Here is a 22,766-nt window from a genome sequence, read left to right as displayed (position 1 = left end):
GACAGACAGACAGACAGACAGACAGACAGACAGACAGACAGACAGACAGACAGACAGACAGACAGACAGACAGACAGACAGACAGACAGACAGACAGACAGACAGACAGACAGACAGACAGACAGACAGACAGACAGACAGACAGACAGACAGACAGACAGACAGACAGACAGACAGACAGACAGACAGACAGACAGACAGACAGACAGACAGACAGACAGACAGACAGACAGACAGACAGACAGACAGACAGACAGACAGACAGACAGACAGACAGACAGACAGACAGACAGACAGACAGACAGACAGACAGACAGACAGACAGACAGACAGACAGACAGACAGACAGACAGACAGACAGACAGACAGACAGACAGACAGACAGACAGACAGACAGACAGACAGACAGACAGACAGACAGACAGACAGACAGACAGACAGACAGACAGACAGACCCTAGAGCTACCAACGGGAGTGGAAATCGTCGGCTTCGCGGACGACATCGTGATGACGGTTACAGACGAATCGCTAGAGGAAGTGGAGGCGTTGGGCACTGAGTCAATCCGCAGAGTGGAGAGTTGGACGCAGAACGCGAAACTTCAAATAGCGCACCATAAAACGGAGATACTACTGGTCAGTAGTCGGAGAGCAGTCCAACAGGTGGCGATTGCCGTCGGAGAACATACCTTAACCCCAAATCGCGAATTGATGCACCTCGGTGTGTTGATCGTCAATCAGCTAAAATTCAACAGTCACGTTGACTGCGCATGCGAAAAGGTAACAAAAGCCATCAGTGCACTGTCCATGTCGAATAACTTTGGACCAAGCAGTAGCAAGAGGCGCCTCTTAGCCAGTGTATCATCGTCGATGCTGCGGTATGGCGGACCAGCCTGGATTACAGTGCTCCCCAACGCAACCGAGCGAAGCTGAGAAGTACTCACATCACTCTGATGGAGGACTACGAGTGCTATAGGCAGAAGAAGGTCAGAGGAATCAGGCAGCTGATGAGGGCAGAATCAATGGCTAAGTGGCAACAGGAGTGGAACACGACACAGAAAGGTAGATGAACCCTCAGGCTCATATCGACTCTCTCGGTTTGAGTGAATAGGAAGCACGGGGAGATGAACTTTTACCTAACGCAGTTCCTATCTGGTTACGGTTGCTTCAGGCAATACCTTTTGCAGTTCGGGCACGCCAGGTCGCCCTTATGCTCGGAATCTGGGAACGTGGAAGAAACAGCAGAGCTCATGGTTTTTGACTGTCCCAGATTTGCAGCATGGCAGGAAGAAATGCCTTCCGATTTTAACGTCGGAAATATGGTGGAGGAAATGTGTCGTAACGAGAGCATTTGGAATACCGTCAATAGCGCAATCGCACGCATCATGTCTGATCTACAGCGTAAGTGGAACAGCGAGTTATCATTGTCAGTTAAGTTTTTGGATGAAAGGTGGCCTAGGGAACAAACGTCTCTGAGCCGCCTATGACGTCTCAAAGCAACGTGATCCGGGGCGCGGTAAAACCCTAGACTGGATTCATATGTGTGGGGATGGGATTTACCCCGAAATGATCCCAATACACAGATCGGTACGTATTCAAATAGGCATAGCTAAGAAACTCTGCGAGGATGGCTGTGACGGAGTGCGCGTTATGTTGGAGAGCACTTCCTAATACACACACATCTCGTCAGGTCAGGAAATCCCACGAGGATGGCTGTGACGGGGTGCACGTTACAACTGTCGGCACTTTCTAATCGGTACACGTTTCGATGGGTACTGCGAGGTAGCTGCGCAAATGACCAGCAACGTCAGCCTGCGTTGATAACTGCAAAGTGCATGAGCACGGCATCCCCTCGATATGCCTGAAGGAGTAACGCTAGAAGCGTTATAACTTGATAAGTGTATAAGCACAGCCTCCCCTTGATGTAATACTTCATTGTGGTACCGGGGGGATCTAGACAGAGGGCAAGGATAAGGTTTTGGTGGGCGAATGTCCCACACAACGTGCGGGTTGGCTCCGGATAAGAACATTAGTTTTCCGAAACCTTGAAAAAAACAGGCAGACAGACGGACTTTAACGGAAAAAGACTCTAACGGTATGGCCGTGGAGTGGGGTAGCAGGCATCCTAACGCCAGAGGGTTAGAAGTCTATTGGAAGCCTTGGCTAAGCTAGAAGTTGTACTGTTTAACGAAGGTACCGTTAACACTTTTCGTAAAGACGGCCGAGACTCAATCATCGACATCACCTTCGGTAGCCCATGTTTGATGTCGAATATGAACTGAAGGTTCTGTGAAGTCTATAACCACAGCGATCACCAAGCGATTAAATATACCATCGGCCAGCGGAGTCCGGTTATAATTCACAGAGCTAGAACCTGCGAGCGTAAATGAAAGACGACGGCCTTTGACAAAGACTTGTTTGTTGAGGCCCTCCGGGTGGACAGTGAAAGGTCGATCCTGAATGCGCACGAGTTGACAGATATGGTGGTGAGGGCATGTGAGGCTACCATGCCAAGAAAACTGGAGCCGCGAAATGCCAGGCGCCCAGCTTCCTGTTGGAATGAGACACTTAGCAACCTACGTACAGGTTGTCTCAGAGCCAGACGACCGGAGTTCAGAGAGCCAGAAATACAGTAGGACGTGAAGAGTGTAGCCTGATTTTCAGATTGGCTAGAACTGCGTTGAAACGGGAGATAAAAAAAGCAAACGCAACTACTACAAGGAGCTGTGGCCAGAAGCCGACGCCTACCCCTGGGGTGACGCACTGAATCGTCAAAGCGAAAGTAAAAGGTACTGCGACAATTAGGGAGGAGTGTCCGAATAAACTGAAGACTATCTTGGAGGGACTTTTACCGACGCGCGCCCCTACAATGTAACCACCAACATCGTACGGTCCAGAAGAGAGGGCCAGCGCTGACGGTCTGCGAGTCTCCATCGATGAAGCCTTAGCAAAACTCGCCGTCACGATCATTTCTGAAACTCCGATGCAGGTACCTGATCGCGATCGTGCTTCAAAACGTCGTCGCGGTGACACAGAGACTCTCAATAAGCCTATTATCTGGGCTAGATATGTCGAGAATCAAGAAAAGCTTATGGCCAGCTCCCCAACTTAAGTGGTTATGGGTGTATCTCTCGCGGTCCCACCCTACCGTGACTTCTAACGTCGTAGAGAGACTTGTACGAGACGGTTTAAAACCTAAGAATGCGATTCGTGTTGTCCCATTGGTGAAAAGGGGGCTGACCTTCAATCGCACAACTTCGTTTCGTTTAAAGTTGATTTTCCTCTGGCGTTCAAAATTGCGGTCTTGATCCCTGATGATTGGCCACAAGGGATTATATTCAGAGAATTTGACAATGCTCCTATTGACCCTGCTCGAGCATCATTTGCTACTGGTACTCCATCGGTTAGATCTCGCGTTAACTGTGGCTCCGGCTTATCATCGGTAACTCCAATGGTGGTTACTTCCCATCGACTTCAGGCCTTGCGCAGACCCTTACAGTATGCGGACCATATTTAGAAATACCGACTTCACAGGGAAGCTTATTAATCCTGCCAGCCGACTGCTGCCCCCAACGCTACTGCCTGCCTCAAACGTCCGCTTATCTCACCAAATGGACGCACCGTTGTTTGACCGTTTTTAATCTGAACACTTTTTAATTTGAACCCCGTTGGTTTGCACGACTAGTGATATCCGATTACTTCTCGATTAATCGAACTAATCGATTATCCGCTAAAATAATCGATTAATTTCCAATCGATTGCTTTATGTTCCGATTATTAGGTAATCGATTATGCCGGATTATTTAAAATTTTATTCTTTGACAATTTCTAACAAATTTAATTATTACAGTGGCAGGCGCTTACCTTCTAAATTAACCAGACGCAATCAGCCAGTTCGTTGGTTTCGAGGTACGATGCTGATCTAAGAAACCAGTAGTCGTATGTTCAAATCTCAGCTAGGCAGTGCTCCTAGATAGAGTCAGTAGTATTGTTGCAATAGTCCCGTAACTGTCTTGTACTCTAATATCTGGCTGTGAGGTCTGTCGATAAAGATGGGTCAAATCTTAGAAACGATGTTTAACCTCAAAGCTTTGCTTTTAATCATCCAGTTTGCACGCAGTAGGCCGGTTTATAAGGATGGGAAAACTATCATTAACTACTGATAGTTATCAGTTAGCAATAATATCAATAAGTATCAGTAAGGTTTCGCTGTTATTGATATTTACTGATAGAGTTATGTCGCCCTGTTGGGGAAATCAGCTAGATTAAACTTATTGGTCGGTAGTTGTGTACGATAGACAAGGTTGATACAAAATATCGTCGTCATCGTCAGCAGCTTAGAGCCGGTGTGGTTCATGCTATTTCAAGCAGTCTTCTCCATATAACTCGATCTTGGGCCACTCGTAACTAATTTCCCAGCATCTCAGAAGCCGTAAATAACTTTCGAGTTGGTCGAGCCATCTTGCACGTTGAGCACTGGGGTTGTTGAAGAGAACTGTTTTCGTCGTACTGCCGTTCGTCATCCTTACGATGTGCCCGGCCTACCGTCGCCTACCGACTTTTGCCAGATGTACGATGGGAATCTCTCCAAGCAGTGCCTGTAGGAGCTCGTGATTCATACCCTACCACCACTCTCCGCTGTCAGTTTGCACTCCGTCAATTATCGTCCACAGTACCTTCCGCTCGAACACGGCCTCAAGTCCATAAAGAACTATTGACCTAATAAGGATTTTGTACATTGTCAGCTTCGGACGAAAGCGAATACTTTTTGATCAAATTATGCTCGATATTCCGCTTAAATGTGCCGCTGAATCTCTTTACTAGTGTAGTTTCCGCGGTCACTAACATTCCTAAGTACACGAACTCATCTAACATTTCTAGTTTGTCGCCGTAAACGGTTACCGTCTGTGGGAGGCCCATTTGTTTCCTTAGAGCCTCATCTCTACATATATTGGGTCTTCAATGCACTTACTTTTAGCCTAATCCTCCGCTTTCAGGTTGGTGTAAATTGCCTCCGCGATCGCAAGATTCCTGGATATGACAGCAAAGTTATCTGTAAAGCTTAAGAGTTGGCTACCCTTGATGAAAATCGTGCCACTTATCGGATCATCCCCTCCAGAGCGATGTTAATCAGCTTGCTGGAAAGCCGTCACCTTGTGCCAACTCTCGCCGCATCTCGAAGGGACTCGAATATGTCCCCGAGACGCGCGAAACACATCATTCGTTCCAATATAGGTCTCATCCATCACCTCAGTTTATCCGGAAAACCAGTTACGTACATTATGTGCCACATAGCTGGTCTCAAACAACAGTATTGTATGCTGTTTCAAAATCAATAAAGATGTGATGCGTAGGCATGCTGTACTCTAGCTAGATATTTGTGCAAGATCTGTCGGATGGTAAAAATCTGGTCCGTAGTTGCACGAGCCTTCATGACGCCCATCTGGTAAACTACAATGTGAACTTACAACGAATAAGTCAGTTAAATTACAATTTCCTATTTCTTTGCTTTCATGCTGTGATGGATAAAATTACTGATATTTACTGATAGTTATCAGTAATGTATTGGGAACTACTGATAGTTATCAGTAACGATTTTTATTGATAGTTCCCATCCCTACCGATTTAAATACCACGCTGAAGCCTAAAAACCAAACTAAACTTTATCTAGATACTAACCGTGCCACCGTCAAAAGATAATTCGAAAATTTGTCAGTCTGTCAGATATGGAATTTTGTAAAGAATTTTTAGAAAACTGGGTAATACCCTTCGTCTTTTTCTATACAAAAACCAAAAAATGCGGTCTCCTCGATTTCTATGTAACTAGCCTAAGTCTGACTGCACATTTCAAAACACTTGTGGACAGTACTACGGGACGCAAAACTATTTTTTGGTGTCGGGGATTGTAACGAGGTTACAAAATAAATAAGGTAACAAACCCTATTGTCCAATCCCACACACAACCGTCACTAAAAGCCTGTTCGCGTTACCTGCCGTTATCTCCGAAAAAAGGTTAGGGTACCGCGACAGTAAACATAGCAGGGTTTGTTTGCCCACCGGATGGAACCTGGTGAAACTAGCCGAAGCTGAATCGTCGATCCCGTCGTAAAATCCTGTGCTTGACAGGACAGGCAAATCAGTCTGGGGAATGAGCGATTTTAAAGATAACCACCTAAGGGACAACACGCAAGATTGGAAAGGGCTAGAAGTTAGAAGACGCAAAGTGATACATGAGAAGACGAAAAGTGAAGTAAACTAGTATTCGGAAAAGAGACAATAAGTAGAAGTAAAGTGGAAAAAACACGGGTAGAAAATATAGGCGCTAAAGCGAGGTTAGATTACCTAATACCTAGTCGAACGAAGCAATAGACCACCAGCACCCTCCTTCAAACGGAGGTCTTCCCTTAGATCTTGAGAGCGCGACCGTCGTCAGTCGGCCTCAACACGTGTCGACCATGAGTGCGTGATCCGATTCTCCGAGCAACACACCGAGTGAGCAGGCAGTTGCTACCATCCGTGGCCCTATACACCATCGATCGTAGGAACCGATCGCCGAAGAGCCAACCGTATGCTATACCCACCACATAACCAATTGTTACTGTCCGTGGATTCATCACCGTTCGTACCGGCTACCGGATGTCGGACCCGGTCGAACTAAAACCTTCGATTCACCATTTGTCACCCACCACGTATTTGGTACGGGCTATCTGTAAGCGGTCTACGAAACCGCTAGTCTAGCACAGTCAGCACAGTAGTTTTTTCATCGGAACATCAGAGACCCTTCGTCGACAAGAAGCAGCAGGCCGTAAGAAAAACTGAAGAAAACTAACTACTAGATTAAGCGAAACGTGTAAATAAAGATCTGTTAACCCTCGAAATGGTGTTTGCTACGATATGTGTCCTCGGAAAGTGTGAGTCCCCGAATGTGCCCCCCCCCAGATCGGTTCGCGAGCTAGCCTCCGGTAGGTTAGTGTAGGATGCCTAGGGGACACTGCACTAGCCGATGGTTGCTCTTGTCCCCATGTTGAGCCGGCCGAACGGATTCAACCGATGTTAGATTAGTCGGCATTTCGTTCGTAAGTTTATAGTTGAGAGTTTGATGGAACTGTCCTGAGGTATTCTAGCCGAACCGGGATTGTATCGCTAAACACGCTCCTTCACGGCAAGTTAATCCTTGCCTGTCGCTTAAGTGAAGGTTGTCACTGCTCCCTGCCCCAAAACCCATTCCGACCCGTTACAGGACGTAAAGGTTATAACCAATCGATTATTTCGATTAATCGATTATGCAGCGCCGATTAATCGATGTCGATTATTGGCCGCCTAAAAAGTAATCGATTATTAACTAATCGATTAACTGAATAAATCCGACATCAAGCACGACGTGGTTCAAATGTCATTCTCAACATGACATCATTAGCTTATGCACACAATGCACATAAACACGGTTTGTTTGTACTGACCAAACAACATTCACATTTCGTATTCCCAACGATTATGATAGAAATCCGATCGGAGAATGAAATATTCGCTGCTTGCAACTGCCAACTAAATCAAACCATCAAAACAACACCAAAGAACAGGGCGGTCAGTTCATAGGAGTTTCAACATATGTTGGATATCTTATTACCACCAAAGTCAATTTACATCCGTGCCCCCCTCGGCGTTACCAGCAGATCGTTACCAATAAGTTTTGGTGCCAAAAGGCTCTTTGTTGCTAATATTGTTATTCACATACATTAAACCTTCAATTCTTATATACCAATCATTTCCGTTAAATAGAAATCATTCGATCATTGTATATCAAGCAAGATACACGTTTCTTTCTCGTGTTAATTTAGAGAAAGCCCAATTGTTCTCTATCACGTGTCGGTTCCGCGATTAAATTATTCGCTATTTCGTTTTTCGATTAATCGTGGAAAATATCAAATCTACATCGTCCGCTGTGTGGTGCCAGGATCCCACATTTTTGGTGCCGAAACCCGGGAATTCGCCCGGTCATCATCCATCACGACCATCTCTGGAGGTTAGCGTGGGTACGCCTCGAGCAATAATCATCGTTCATCGGAAGTTCTACTTATCATCGCCCGGATCCCGCTAAATCTTTAGTTTGGACATCCCCATTGACCGTTCTACCGGCCTGGAATTATATAAGGACAACATAAGGACAAATTGGATCGTTTCTAAAGTGCAACGCAGGTTAAAAACGAGCACAGGTAACCTCACTTCGTCAAAGCAGGTGAGTGGCATGCTATAGATTAAAATCGCTTCATTATATCACCGCTTAGTGAAATGAAAGGTTCTAAAAAATCAAGGAAACTCCTGGTACGCCGGAATAACGTTGTTGGTTCCGTGAAGTTAATCAAGGAGTTCGATGAAAACTTCGTGTTCGACCGTGATTTTCCCCAACTCAAATTCCGTCTCGAAAAGCTCGATGAGTTGTGGGAAGAATTTAAAGAATTGCAAGCCGATATTGAGTGCGATGAAGAAATAGGTGACGAATTATCGTCTGTGAGAATTTCCTTCGAAACGGATTACTTTCAGTTGAAAGGTTCACTTGCCGAAAAACTAGCTGCAGTAACACCGTCTGTAAATCCTATTCATCCACCTCCCTCACCTGTTGCTCAACCTGCACATTCTATTGCCGTTCGGTTACCTGAAATAAAGATACCTGAGTTCGACGGCAATTTCGACGAATGGGCAAATTTCTATGATCTTTTTCTAACATTGATTCACACAAACCCCCAACTTTCTTCAGTACAGAAATTTCAGTACCTTAAGGCTGTGCTGAAAGGAGAGGCTCTTCGTATAGTTCAGTCAATAGCTGTAACGACAGACAATTATACGATCGCGTGGGACAGTCTAAAAAGGCGGTACGATAACACTAATTTGCAAATCAAACAACAATTCTCGGCATTACTCGCTACCACTGCTATCCGCAAAGAGTCTGCTGCAGCATTATCGAACCTGGCAGATGAATTTGATAAACGAGTGTGTGTTCTCAATAAACTTGAAAATTGTGATGCCCATTGGAACTCTTTCCTCGTCGAGTTTCTTAGCAGCAAACTGGATCCCGCCACACAAAAGGAGTGGGAATCTCAGTTAGACAACGAACGTCGCCCAATGTACACTGATTTAGTTGCCTTTATACAGAAACGATCTCGCATTTTACAATCTCTTTCGCTCTCCCAATCATCACAACAACTCGCCAAGTTTGATCCCAAACCAGATTCCCGAACCGTACGGAATAAAACTACATCGTATCATTCGAGCAGCAGTGACAACCACCCGAAATGTATACTCTGCAAACAATCGCATTCGTTGTCCCAGTGTGAAGAATTCAAAAACCTATCACCTCAGAAACGGTTTGATATAGCTAAGAGGCACGGTTTATGCATAAACTGCCTAAGGTCATCTCATCTGTTGAAAAATTGTGCTGCTGGCTCGTGTCGCACGTGCAACAAACGTCACCATACCCTATTGCACTTAAATACCTTTGGCATGAGGATGAATCAAAGCGATGATCAACCAACTATCGCTGTGCAAATGGCACAATGTACTGAAACTCTACAAGCGACATCGGTCACCGATACGCCGTCGTCGGTTATGTGCATTGCCGATCAATGTCACACAGGTTCTCGCGCTCTCGCCCCGTCGTCGTCGGATAGTCCTAGTTCGCGTTCGTTCGTTCCGCCGTCGGTTTCGAAACATATACCGTCAGGCTCTGCTCTATATTCACCACAGGTGACAAATTGTCAAGCCGCTGTCCCTGTGTCGTCACACTTGTCGAAGACCAACCAACAGTCTGCCGTTTTCATGCTGACCGCCTACATTAGGGTCCAAGACGTCAATGGTACATTCCACCACGCTCGTGCTTTACTAGATTGTGCATCTGAAGCGAATTTTGTGACTGAATCGTTGGCTCAAACTTTGCGGTTGAAACGAGCCCCTGCCAACATCGATGTGTATGGGATTAGCCAATCCGTAAAGAAAGTCAAACAACAAGTTCCTATCGTCGTATCGTCTCGTGTTGGCTCATACAGATCCAGTATGAATTTCCTAATTCTACCGTCGTTAACTAGAATATTGCCCACTACCAATGTGGATGTATCAAAATGGGTTCTTCCTCGCAACCTTCCCCTCGCAGACCCAAAATTCAACATCGCTCACGATGTCGACATGATCATTGGCATCAAATCGTTTTTCACTATTTTGGAGGATGAACAAATTACGCTAGGAAACGGCTTACCTATTCTTCGTAAAACTGTTTTTGGCTACGTGGTAGCAGGTGAAGCGTTTGAAAGCCAAAATTGCACCGTCGTGTGCAACGTTTCTACTACTGAAAATCTGACATCAGCAGTACGAAAATTCTGGGAGGTTGAAAGTTTTGAGACTGGCAAATCTCTTACTCTCGAGGAACAATACTGCGAAACACATTTTTCAAAAACCCATTCTAGAGCTCCTGACGGTCGGTACGCGGTTCGGTTGCCGATTCGAAACGAAATGCTACCCGCTTTGGGAGAATCTTTCGGTGTGGCGAAACGTAGACTACTAAACGTCGAGAAAGTATTATTATCGAAACCACAATTGCACTCAGAGTATCTCAAATTCATGAATGAGTACCAAACGCTAGGCCACATGATGGAAGTTACACCTAATCACTCAATTCCACACTTCTACTTGCCTCACCATGCGATTCAGAAACCTGATAGTACAACCACAAAAATCCGGGTTGTTTTTGACGCTTCATGTCGAGGATCAAACAACTTATCGCTCAATGATTTATGCTACACAGGTCCCACTGTCCAGCCAATGCTGCTGTCGACCTTAATTAACTTTCGGCTACCGAAATATGCAGTGACTGCCGACATCGAAAAAATGTATCGGCAGATCATTGTGCATACGGATGACCGTCCTCTACAACAGATAGTGTGGAGGAAACATCCGAGCGAAATCATGACCACCTATCAGTTAAACACCGTCACATACGGCACTGCTCCAGCTCCATACCTGGCTACACGCGTTCTCAACCAACTTTCGGAAGATGAAGCTGTAAATTATCCTCTTGCTGCCCCGAAAATAAAAACCACCTTCTATGTAGATGATCATCTATCGGGGGACGACGATGAACAACTGCTGATGGAAACGAATAAGCAACTAATTGCTCTTCTTCAATCCGGCGGATTCACGCTACGTAAATGGAGCAGCAACAACGAAAGGGTACTGGCTCACATTCCACCCTCGCTTCGAGATACTCGGTCGGAATTGGAAATTGGCCAATGCGGATCAGTTAAAACACTTGGACTTAATTGGCACCCTGGTTCCGACAACTTAACCTTCAACGTTCCTGACTTTGAACCATCGGAGCAGATCACCAAACGGTTCGTTCTCTCTGAATTATCAAGGCTATTTGATCCACTCGGTCTTGTGGGAGCTGCTATTGTTACCGCTAAGATATTTCTCCAATCCCTGTGGGCTCACAACTATTCGTGGACTGATCCGTTACAAGCAGACCACAGCAAGTGGTGGTTGCAGTACCGCGAAGAAATTTGTACTCTCAAGTCATTCATCGTTCCCAGGTGGACACTCGTAGACAATCGAATAAGTACCGAACTACACTGCTTTTCCGATGCGTCCGATCGTGCATACGGCTGCTGTGTATATGTGAAGACAACGAGAGCGGATGGTACATCCATCATCAATTTGGTGATCTCAAAGTCTCGAGTCAGTCCTCTTACAAAGCTCTCCACTCCACGTCTTGAACTTTGTGCTGCAGTGCTCGCTGCTCAATTAGCAGCTTTTGTGTTGGACTCAACTAAATTGAATTGTAAAGTGACCTACTGGACCGACTCTACTATTGTGTTGCATTGGTTGGCATCGTCTTCGTCGGTCTGGAAAGTCTTCGTTTCCAATCGAATAGCTGAAATTCATCGTTTGACCAGGGGACGCTCCTGGCGCCATGTACCTACGAATCTCAATCCAGCTGATCGTATTTCTAGAGGTGTTTTTCCATCGAAACTTATCGGGGACGAGCTATGGTGGCACGGCCCCGCGTTCCTTTATGAAGGTGAGAAAGACTGGCCGCCAAACTGTGTTACGCTATCTCCACTTCATTTGCAAGTTCGCAGTCTCGAAGCTCGTCAATCAGTAGCAGTCATTACTACCACACTCTGCTCTGCTATAGAACTTATCGAACGGCATTCTGCACTCTCTCCTCTACAAAGAAAAACTGCCTGGATGCTGAGGTTTATTAACAATTGCCGCACAAACCGTGCAAATCGTCTCGTTGGTTCACTATCGTGTGAAGAAATCGACAACGCGCTAAAGCAGCTCGTCAAGCAAACACAGTCAAATTATTTTGCTGCAGAAATTAAATTCCTCCAAAAGCACACAAATTCCGCTCAAAGCCGCTTCAATTTTAAATCGCAACTAGCAAACTGCAATACCATGTTGGACGCAGAAAACATTCTTCGCATAAATGGCCGACTCCAGCAACTCGATGCTCCGTTCGACACCAGACATCCGATGATTTTACCACAGAAGGCGCATCTCACATTGCTTATAGCTAGGGCGATACATATTCGTACGCTACACTCCGGACCACAGCTGCTTTTGGCAACTATACGACAAAGGTTTTGGCCAATTAGAGGAAGAGACGTAGCAAGAAAGGTGCTAAACGAATGTCTGGTCTGTTTTCGCTGTAAACCAAAGCCAGCTAGCCAGATAATGGGTCAACTGCCTGCAGTTCGGCTCACTCCGTCGCGCGCGTTTGTATCGTGTGGTGTCGACTATTGTGGACCATTCCATGTGAGACCACCTAATCGTCGCGGATCGCCGGTAAAAATCTTCGTCGCAATTTTCGTGTGTATGTGGTCGAAAGCAGTTCATATAGACATGGTGTACAACCTCACTTCCGTCGCGTTTATTAACACGTTAAAACGTCTCGTCGCGCGCCGCGGTCACGTTTCTCACATATATTGTGATAACGCGCGAACCTTCGTCGGTGCAAATCGAATGCTCCAAGATGCTCGACAAGAGTTCCTGCAGATGTACTACTCTGAAGGCGTGACCAGCTACTGTTCCGAAACTGGTATCAACTTCCACTTCATCCCGGCACGCTCACCCCACCACGGAGGCTTGTGGGAAGCCGCTGTGAAGATTTTCAAGCACCATCTGTACCGTGTTATGAGAGACACAACGCTGACAATCGACGACTTCAACACGCTTATCATCCAGATTGAGGGAATAATGAATTCCCGACCTTTGACCCCAATGTCATCCGATCCGGCAGACGTAGTTGCCCTCACTCCCGGGCACTTTCTTGTGGGAGAGCCCCTTTACTCTCTCCCAGAACCAGACTTAAGCGAAATCTCCATTAATCGTCTCAAATCTTTCCAGAAAATGCAGCAGCGATTACAGCATTTCTGGAAGGCATGGTCACGCGACTACATCGGTCAATTACAAAATCGTAAAAAGTGGTCGGTGGCTCTACCAAACATCTCTATTGGAACGATGGTACTCCTTAAAAACGAATGCACTCCTCCCATGTGCTGGAAACTCGGTCGAATCGAACAGGTGTTCTTCGGCAGCGACGGAAAGGTTCGGGTGGTGCATATTCGTACAGCAAGCGGCAGCTACAGGCGTGCTGTCACTGAAGTTTGTCCGCTGCCCATCGAACAGCCAACCCTGGAAGAAGACGTCGCATCCCAGGCGCTACCACCCACTGAGCAAGGAGACGCTCGGTGTTTTAATTGAAAGTTCCTTTCAATGCGGGCCGGCATGTTGGATATCTTATTACCACCAAAGCCAATTTACATCCGTGCCCCCCTCGGCGTTACCAGCAGATCGTTACCAATAAGTTTTGGTGCCAAAAGGCTTTTTGTTGCTAATATTGTTATTCACATACATTAAACCTTCAATTCTTATATACCAATCATTTCCGTTAAATAGAAATCATTCGATCATTGTATATCAAGCAAGATACACGTTTCTTTCTCGTGTTAATTTAGAGAAAGCCCAATTGTTCTCTATCACGTGTCGGTTCCGCGATTAAATTATTCGCTATTTCGTTTTTCGATTAATCGTGGAAAATATCAAATCTACATCGTCCGCTGTGTGGTGCCAGGATCCCACAACATATTTAGGGTGGCCAGTTGTTCAAATTAAAAAGTAACCCCGTTAGTTTGCATGAGGAATCGTTCAAACGAACGGCGGTCCACTGTATCATATCATGGACGCCCTCGAGACCCCCCTCCCCCTCCCCCCGCGCCGTAATTGGGCCACTGCTACTAGCGTTCATCAGTCGTCCTGGTCCTACGTGTGGGCGTGCGGAACGGGGCTTTCAAAATAGTCTCCAAGACAAGTGTTCAATAAGTTCGAATACAACTTTTCATCGTTGTGTAAGTGCGCAACATGTGCATTCTGTGTATTGGTATTGGTGTCAGTTTTAGCCTCATATATAGGCTAACCGGCACGCAAGGTGTCGACTTGATGTCATTTGTTATACGCTACCGCGCGCGATGAAGGAGTACCGCAACGTCGTAGTAAAGTTGCTTGCGAAAGGTGAGCGACCCGGCGACATATTTCGGCGGTTGATATTCCACGGGGTGAAGCGGAATTTCATCTATAACACCATCCGTCGGTACCGGGAGACGGGCTCGGCCAAGGACTGTGCTAGAGCCGGGCGGTTGCGTTCGGCGAGGACGCCACTAGCCATCAACGAGGTGAGGGATTGGGTTCGTCTAAAAATAAACCGCTCAATCCGGAAGACCGTTGTTGACCTGGATGTGTCGATCGGGACTGCCCACACCATCATGGCAAAGGACCTGGGATGCAGTCCGCACAAGAAACGCAAGGTTCACGGGGTAACGGATGCTACAACGAAGAAGAGGCTGGACAGAGCAAAACTGATACTTTCGCGGCACGCTGGTCAGGAGTTCGTGATGTTTTCTGTGGAGAAACTCTTCATCTTGCAACATCCGCACAATGTCCAAAATGATCGACTGTGGGCGCCGACGTTGGCCAGCATCCCCCCGTTCCACATAAACATCCCGCAGTTCCAGAGCGCCGCGTCGGTGATGGTATGGAGGGCCGTATCCAAGCGTGGGTAGCTTCTACTGGTGTTTAACGAGAAAAACACGAATCAACGCCGCGTACTATAAGACCGAGGTTCTGGAGAAAGTTGTGGCCCCGGCACTTCGTGACCTCTACGGGAAAGATCATTACGTCTTTCAACAGATCGGCGCACCGACCCACACGGCGAATATCGTCCAAGCGTGGTGTCGGGAGAATTTGTCTGATTTTATCGATGAGACTTTGTGGCCTCCTAGCTCCCCGGATATTAATCCTCTGGACTTTTATGCATGGTCGTACATGCTGGCCAAGCAGAGCGAACATAAAGTGAGCACTATGGACCAATTTACGAAGCTCATTTCCAAGATCTGCGTGCCGCGTGTGATGCTTTTGAGAAACGTCTCAAGCTCGTCATAAAGCACAACGCGGGGGGGGAGGAGGTGGTGCTACCACCAAATATGTCGTAAAGGTTCTCAATAAACATTGCTTCAATAAAAGTTGGCTCAGAAAAGAGTATCTTGTATTTTCATTCAATGTTGCAAATTTTTATCACGATGAAGGCTCATCACCTGCTCATCAGCGATTTAAATCTTATCAATTGGCAACTCTATCGTATCCTAATTGCTCGCGATGAATCGCCGACGCAAAAATTGGTGAGCAAAATATGAATTGATTACGCTCGAAAATACTCGCTCGGTATCTCTGTCTCACACTCATTGCTATAATTATCGTTAATCGCTGTCATCCAACCTAGAATGTATTTTGCGATGAAACGTAAACCAACATAGTTTTTGGAAAATTACAAAAGAAATATTGCTCTTTCAAATATAAAACGTTATGCGTATCACATATAATAATTATGAACTTGTCAAACGTCAACATATACTTGCAACGCCATACACAACCAGTAACTTCAAGCGGCTCACGGACAAACAAAATGGTTTTAAGATTTAGTTTCAATGAAATGCAAACCTGGTGCAATATTATTATTATTAGTTGGTGCCTCGAAGGTTCAAAAAAATAATACATCTAATTCTTGTTTGACTAACGATGAAGGCTGATAATAAAAATATCGTCGGCTACTGTTCAAAATTTGATCCTGGTGCTTGTCATTGTCACGAAAAAAAAGATTTATGCTGCACTCAACGTGAATGTTGAAAAATTATGAATAGTATGTTAAAATAAGTTTATGAGATTAAAAGTCTTCTGGGTGTAGAAGAACGCTGATGTTTTGAAGTGCATTTATGTATTATGACGCAAAAATGTATATTCCAAGTATCTCAGGTGCTAATAGTCGAACTGAAAAACCAACATAAATGTTAGGTACATGTTTTGCCTTTCTACTATATAAATATATAGTATAAAGGTATAGAAATCACTTGGAAAACCGGAAATGGAAAGAAGGTCCTGCGGGCCGAATGTCATATACCATTCGACTCAGTTTCGCAAACTGAGCATTTTCTGTGTGTGTGTATGTATGTGTGTGTGTGTGTGTGTGTGTGTGTGTGTGTGTGTGTGTGTGTGTGTGTGTGTGTGTGTGTGTGTGTGTGTGTGTGTGTGTGTGTGTGTGTGTGTGTGTGTGTGTGTGTGTGTGTGTGTATGTGTGTGTGTGTGTGTATGTGACGCTTTTAATCTCACTCACTTTTCTCGGAGATGGCTGGACCGATTTTAATGTTCTTAGTGTCAAATGAAAGGTCTAGGTGTCCCATTGGTCGCTATTGAATTTCATATTGATCGGACTTTTAGTTCAAAAGTTATGTATAAAAATACGAAAAATATGGGACTTCATTATCCCATAGGTCCCTCAACCGATTTGAACAAAATTGATTGCATATGAAAGGGGAGCCTTGCAAACCCTTAACTTCCAAATTTCATGACGATTGGGCTTGTAGTTTGAAAGTTACATAAAGAAATGTGCAAAAATAGTATTTAAAACATATTTTTGTAACATATAAGCATCAATTCAATGAAAAACATCACACATTTTATTATTATTTGAAAATTACTGCTGAGATCTATCAAACGAAACCGAGTTATTTAAAATCGGACGATTCATTCAAAAGTTATTTAAACTTAAGCACCGTAAGCACACTTAAGCACCGTATATTAAACCGTTAAACGTGTGAAATCAAAACAAATGTTGATTGTATGCAATGTGTGTGATGTATGTATGTATGTATGTATGTATGTATGCATGTATGTATGTATGTATGTATGTATGTATGTATGTATGTATGTATGTATGTATGTATGTATGTATGTATGTATGTATGTATGTATGTATGTACGTATGTATGTATGGATGTATGTATATAGGTGTGTGTTTACGTGTGTATGTGATGACAATTTGCAATTTTTAAATTTGCATTGAAATTCAAGAAAAGTGAGAATTATGTTAATTGTCTGAAGTTATTGAAGCCTCTTAGTGGAATACGAACTCTGAAATTAAGGAAAAGAAAAAACTTTTACCGACTAAATTCCACTATTTAATATTTATTCGCGACAGATACGTATACGCTTTGAAATAAGACACTGATGAAGCCTGCACGTCGTAGGTGAACTACGTATCAGTTGCAAATAAATATTAAATACAGTGGACCCCCGTTCGTTTGAACGATTCCTCATGCAAACTAACGAGGTTAGTTTTTAATTTGAACAACTGGCAACCCCAAACATGCTGGAACTTGTGTGAACTGGTCGCCCTACTCTTTGTTATTGTTTTGATGGTTTGATTCAGTTGGAAGTTGGAAGTAGCGAATATTTCATTCTCCGATTGGATTTCTTTCATAATTGTTGGGGAAACGCAATGTGAAACAGATTAAACACGCTAGATCGGTACAAACAAATCGCGTTTATGCGCATTGTCTGCATAAGCAAATGATGTCATGTTGAGAATGACATTTGAACCATTTTTAATTTGCACGTCGTGCAAACCAACGGGGTGCAAATTAAAAAGTGTTCAGATTAAAAACGGTCAAACGAACGGGGGTCCACGGTAGTGGGATTCAATCGAAAAGTTTTTTCTTTTCTTTGATTTCAGAATTCAATTGTGATTTTCTTCACTTGCTGTTGCTCACAATTGTACAAGAAAAGCAAAAAGCGAAGAATAGCAGTTAATTTAAGCATGTAGGTATAGTGGTGATAGGATTAAAAATACTAGTGAGTTGATTTTTCCAAATAAATTAATACAAATTTCAAACAAATTTTCCGCATCAATAGATGCTCTTTTCAATCAATAGATTCTAGAGCTTAGATTGTTATATGAACAATGTTATATGTTATATGAAAAATAGGAAGTAAACTGCACGGTAGTAATTTTGTAAGATTTATTTTCGTTAGTGACATTTTAAAGAACAGATGTCTTATGACATGAATCATGTTTTAACAAATAAATCAAAAATGACAAGCACTGGAAATCATATCGATCATATTTCCCATTCTCAAGCATGTTTATGACGCAGCTTTTGCACTATTTTTCGACCTCATCTTGTTTTCCTAGCCCTCTAACGGGATACATTGGAAAAACGATGCGATCAAGCTAATGACTATCTTTTCATGAAATTACATACATTAAAAAGAAGCTTAAGTTTTGATTTTCATGCAAAAATAATTATCTGAAGGAGCGCCAGCTAAGAAAAAGTTCAATTTCTCTTTTTCATATCTAATGCTTTATTCAATTATTTTTTCTAATTCAGATACCTATATTGCAAAATTCAAGCCAAGCAAACTAATAGCAAAATTTTGAGATTATTCATTTTGTTGTAGATTTCCTTTTTCTTCAAAAGCGAAGCATAACAATAATTTTTCTGAACTCTTGTTTTTCAAAGATGCTAACTTTTGAACGCATGGGATTAATATCAAAATATCAAAATATCAAAGAATCTGCTATAAACACATATTTCTTATTGTCAATTCAAAACAAGTTTCGTAGGTGGTTCTGAAGCCCGAAAGTTAAGGCCGTCTGTAGACCCGTTAGAGGGTTAATTTCTAATTTTCTATATATATTCATTGAAGTCTGCAAAAATTATCTTTTGTGTCTACATTATTTTTCTATAAATCACGTAAATATTATAAAACTAAATAAGGTGTTCATCAAGTAACATAAATGACGCTTACAAGTATTTACGCACCCAAGGAAAGAAAATATAATTGCTCTACGCAATACGTTGTGAATTTTACTGGCAAATGAGGATTTTAAGGAATACGGAACGGATATTTAAAAATATAGTCAAGTTAATTATAGATGTACCTGATAAATTAAATAATGATTATTGCGGCAGTAGAAAGGCTAGGTCACGCCGCTAGGTGGATTAATACGGGTTTTTTAACGGTATAATTCAATATCCGATAGCGCTTTTGCCTGTTTTCCAAAATTGATAAATCAAAGCTACTCATCGCGATGAGTCAAAACGCGAGGTATTCGTTTTTGATTGGCATCACTAGCGATCAAATCATTGGATGAAAAAGAGTAAGTGGTAATTCGCTTTTCTCTCACTCGCATTAAATAATTCTCAGCTAGAAAAGCATTGCCAAAGAATTTGACGTTATAGAATCACCTTTGAGTGTATTTCGAACCGAATCAGTACTTTTATCGATGAATAGCAACATTGTTTTCATTTATTAAACACATTTTTAAAGTAAAATAAGTAAAATCAGGCCACAGAAAGCACTGCTAGGCAGTAACGACGATAGCAATTAATTTTAATTATTTATATGAATTTCTTAACTTATTTTTTGTTTATATTTCTTTAATTTTTAATTGTAAATTAACTTATTAAAATATTTAAATCAATACACATGTCATATTTTATGGATATATGTAGATACAAACTGCAGCATATTTTACATTTTAAGGCAACATACAAATTCCCGAGTATCTGTCAAGTAAAATAATTATTGAGCGCTCTGCAGTTTTAATTTCGTCGAAAAAAATCGAAGAAATTCGATTAAAAAATCTCAAAGTGTACTCGAACTACTTGATAATGTACTTTTTAGTATGTAATCGCTTGAATCGAAGAAAAGTTAATGTGTATCTTTCGCACTTAACCGGTTGCGGATGCTGGTAGAATGGATCATGACGGGAAAAGAACTCTAATAATCATAAAGCATTGTTCTGCCGCAATGCACAGTACGGAAACACGCTTTCGGTTTATGCTGCTATGAGTCATAACTTATGACTGGTCGGCATAAAAGCAGAGTTGCGTATCGGACCAATTTCCGGAAGGTTAATTCTTACTGTGCTAGCCGACTGCCGGGAGCATGCACATCCTATGTTTGAAGAGCAAAACTTTTTTCATTATCCTGGTTTCACAAGTTTGTAGCTCGAAGGTAGGTAGATGGCTCAGAAGGTAGGTAGGTAGGTTCACCTACCGTTTCTTTCATCTCTCGTAGTCCAGAAGCCGGATGTTGAAACGAAATTGGATTACCATTCATGCCAGCAGTGAAGGGTGCCGGCCCGGTTTAAACCTGTTGTTCGCGAACGCAACCTTCATTCACAATGTAGCGATTTTTTTGTCCATCCGAAACCATCCGCCATAGACACCGTACACCGTATCAGGTAAATTTTCCGAAGACGTTTTGTTCCATTCATCCCCTAAAACTGACAGCAACAAAGGGATGATATACGCAAGCAAGACAAACAACGGCTGCGCTTGAATATGAATAGCCTGATTCTTGCTGGAAGGTATCTTTCTACCTTTGCTTTCAAGGATTAATGAAAAGGAATTATACGCACACACACGGACCGTGAATAGTGTAGAAAGGAGGCAGGAAGTTCCATATAGGGAAAGCCCGCTTCAAGCTTTTCAACGGAATCCCAGGCATTTCGAAAGGATCTGCGATGGTTAGAGTCAGCTATACGAAAAGACCGAGAGAGAAAGAGAGAGACAGACAGAAAGAGCATTGAGTAGGCAAACATCCGGATTCTATGAAATCTGGCCAGGTATTTCTCGACATAGTTAATACCAGTTCCACCGGAGATGGAGGATTACGAAAGGAATCAATTCATGACGGAGGCCCGTCGAAAGCGCGGCAGCGGCAGGCAGGATTTGTCTGTATGCGGATTGATTATGCCGGAAGAGCTTACCTCTTAGCCAGAGTGCGTCAAATGAAGCGCTGTGATTGTAGGAAATAACCGGCACACAGCAGGAGCTTATTGGGGTCCCACTTCAGTTCAGCATGGATCATCGTTTCTCCGCTGGTAATGTTCTTATTGTTGCTACAATTAGAGCAGAATAGATTTTTTTTCGCCCGATGGCACTTTCAAAATACGGAATGTGAGCTGGGTTTGAATATTATTGTTCATTCTGGATGGCCAGTTAGTATAAGCTTTCAATGATAATAAATCGAATCATTTTTACCAACAGCCAGATCCATGCTGTCAGTCTCGTTAGATACGGAAGCCATTCAATTCCATTGAGCTCGTAAAAAGTGGATTGAATAAATATTGATTAAGCTGAAATAGTTACTGTCTGAAGCGATGGCATTTGATGGTCCTGGTACCAGTAGTCATGTTGTAGCTCCAGAATTATCGGAGGAACAGGTGAGGTTGTCGAAAATCCGTTACGTTCACACGTTAGTCTTACTAAAAGACAGAGTAGTTGTTTGTTGTTTCACAAACATTCGTATAACGAACTGAAGTACTATAGCGACAAATTTTGCTCGGTTGCCTCGGTGTCCTGCCTGGCAAACAGAGATGAGCCAGGTAATATATGTGCACTAGAGTGACTATATACAGAGTGGCGACATGTCATCCCAAATGTATGCAATGCGGTTTTTCCAAGGTTTTTCTTTCTCTTTCCTGCATACGCGTTGGATAGGTCGTCTGCTCGATTGGAATGACACTGACAGATAATTATCATTCCAATTTTGACATTGTCGCCACTCTGTATATAGTCACTCTAATGTGCACCATCCTCGTTACCTTTATCGGTCCTAACTACCCACTCTCGGTGTTTGGTTGGGCGTTGCATGCGAAATGAGATTATCGCATAATGTTATACTAGATACAGAAGTGACTGTAAATCATGGAAAACAATAGTTCTGGATAGTACCATGACTTTCAGAGTGCAATTGTCGACGCAGAGAAACAAATTGGAAGTAAAAGAAAGCGAATCTGTGATTTTTCTCAGCAGGTCAATTGAATAGTTTCTAACAAGCAACTGGCTCTAGAATTAAATTTGTATTGCTCCGCCTTCTTGCGAGTTTTATAAAAAATGACGCATAGCCAACTGGTTTAAAAGTGGATGTATACGCAACCGCAATAAAGCTGAAAGCTTTCAGAAGAGTGCACTCAAAAAAATTGACACGTCGCATCCACGTGAAAAATCATGTAAACTTCTGTACAGCAACTTACATGAACTTCATGTACTAGTTAATGGGAAAGCTGATTTAATTTACGGCAATCGCACGTAAACTAATTAGTATGAGTGCGAGTTACCAACAATTCACGTGAATGTTATATGAAAAGTGTGATGGATGAGAATTACCTGTGTTTTCACGTAAACTTGACGTGCAGATTTTTTTGAGTGTGGGCATTAAAGCCTGAGTCATTTTATATCTGGACATATAAAACGGATCTATCTCGGAACCATGTCAATGAAATAAAATGTTGAGTACTCAAAATGAATGTGTTTTAATTTTTTTTAATTTTGTCATTTATTACACATTAAAGAAAAAATAGCGGAAAAATAATTTCGATT

At 43.1% G+C, this 22,766-nt stretch overlaps 2 protein-coding genes across 2 annotated transcripts; both read left to right on the top strand.

Moving 5' to 3' along the window:
• Positions 1-507: 507 nt before the first annotated feature.
• On the top strand, positions 508-930 carry LOC128746061 (uncharacterized). The gene has a single exon (XM_053843112.1). The coding sequence runs from the start codon at positions 508-510 to the stop codon at positions 928-930; it is 423 nt and encodes a 140-aa protein (XP_053699087.1).
• A 359-nt stretch (positions 931-1,289) lies between these two features.
• On the top strand, positions 1,290-11,587 carry LOC128746060 (uncharacterized). Its single transcript, XM_053843111.1, has 3 exons — positions 1,290-1,398; positions 8,753-11,375; positions 11,449-11,587. Exons 1-3 carry the CDS (start codon positions 1,290-1,292, stop codon positions 11,585-11,587), a joined length of 2,871 nt encoding a protein of 956 aa, XP_053699086.1.
• Positions 11,588-22,766: the final 11,179 nt, after the last annotated feature.

The sequence above is a fragment of the Sabethes cyaneus genome, chromosome 1 (assembly GCF_943734655.1).
Source record: "Sabethes cyaneus chromosome 1, idSabCyanKW18_F2, whole genome shotgun sequence".
In the NCBI taxonomy this organism is placed as follows: domain Eukaryota; kingdom Metazoa; phylum Arthropoda; class Insecta; order Diptera; family Culicidae; genus Sabethes; species Sabethes cyaneus.
The sequence above is the reverse complement of the archived record's forward strand: the minus strand, read 5'-3'. Positions and strand labels throughout refer to the sequence as shown.

Bases quoted from the DNA above. Each gene is read 5' to 3' on its own strand.
- LOC128746061 (XM_053843112.1), top strand. From the start codon at position 508: ATGACGGTTACAGACGAATCGCTAGAGGAAGTGGAGGCGTTGGGCACT.
- LOC128746060 (XM_053843111.1), top strand. From the start codon at position 1,290: ATGCCTTCCGATTTTAACGTCGGAAATATGGTGGAGGAAATGTGTCGT. The intron at 1,399-8,752 runs GTAAGTGGAACA...AACTTTCTTCAG, and splicing joins CATCATGTCTGATCTACAGC to TACAGAAATTTCAGTACCTT. The intron at 11,376-11,448 runs GTTCGTTCTCTC...GTTACCGCTAAG, and splicing joins TCGGAGCAGATCACCAAACG to ATATTTCTCCAATCCCTGTG.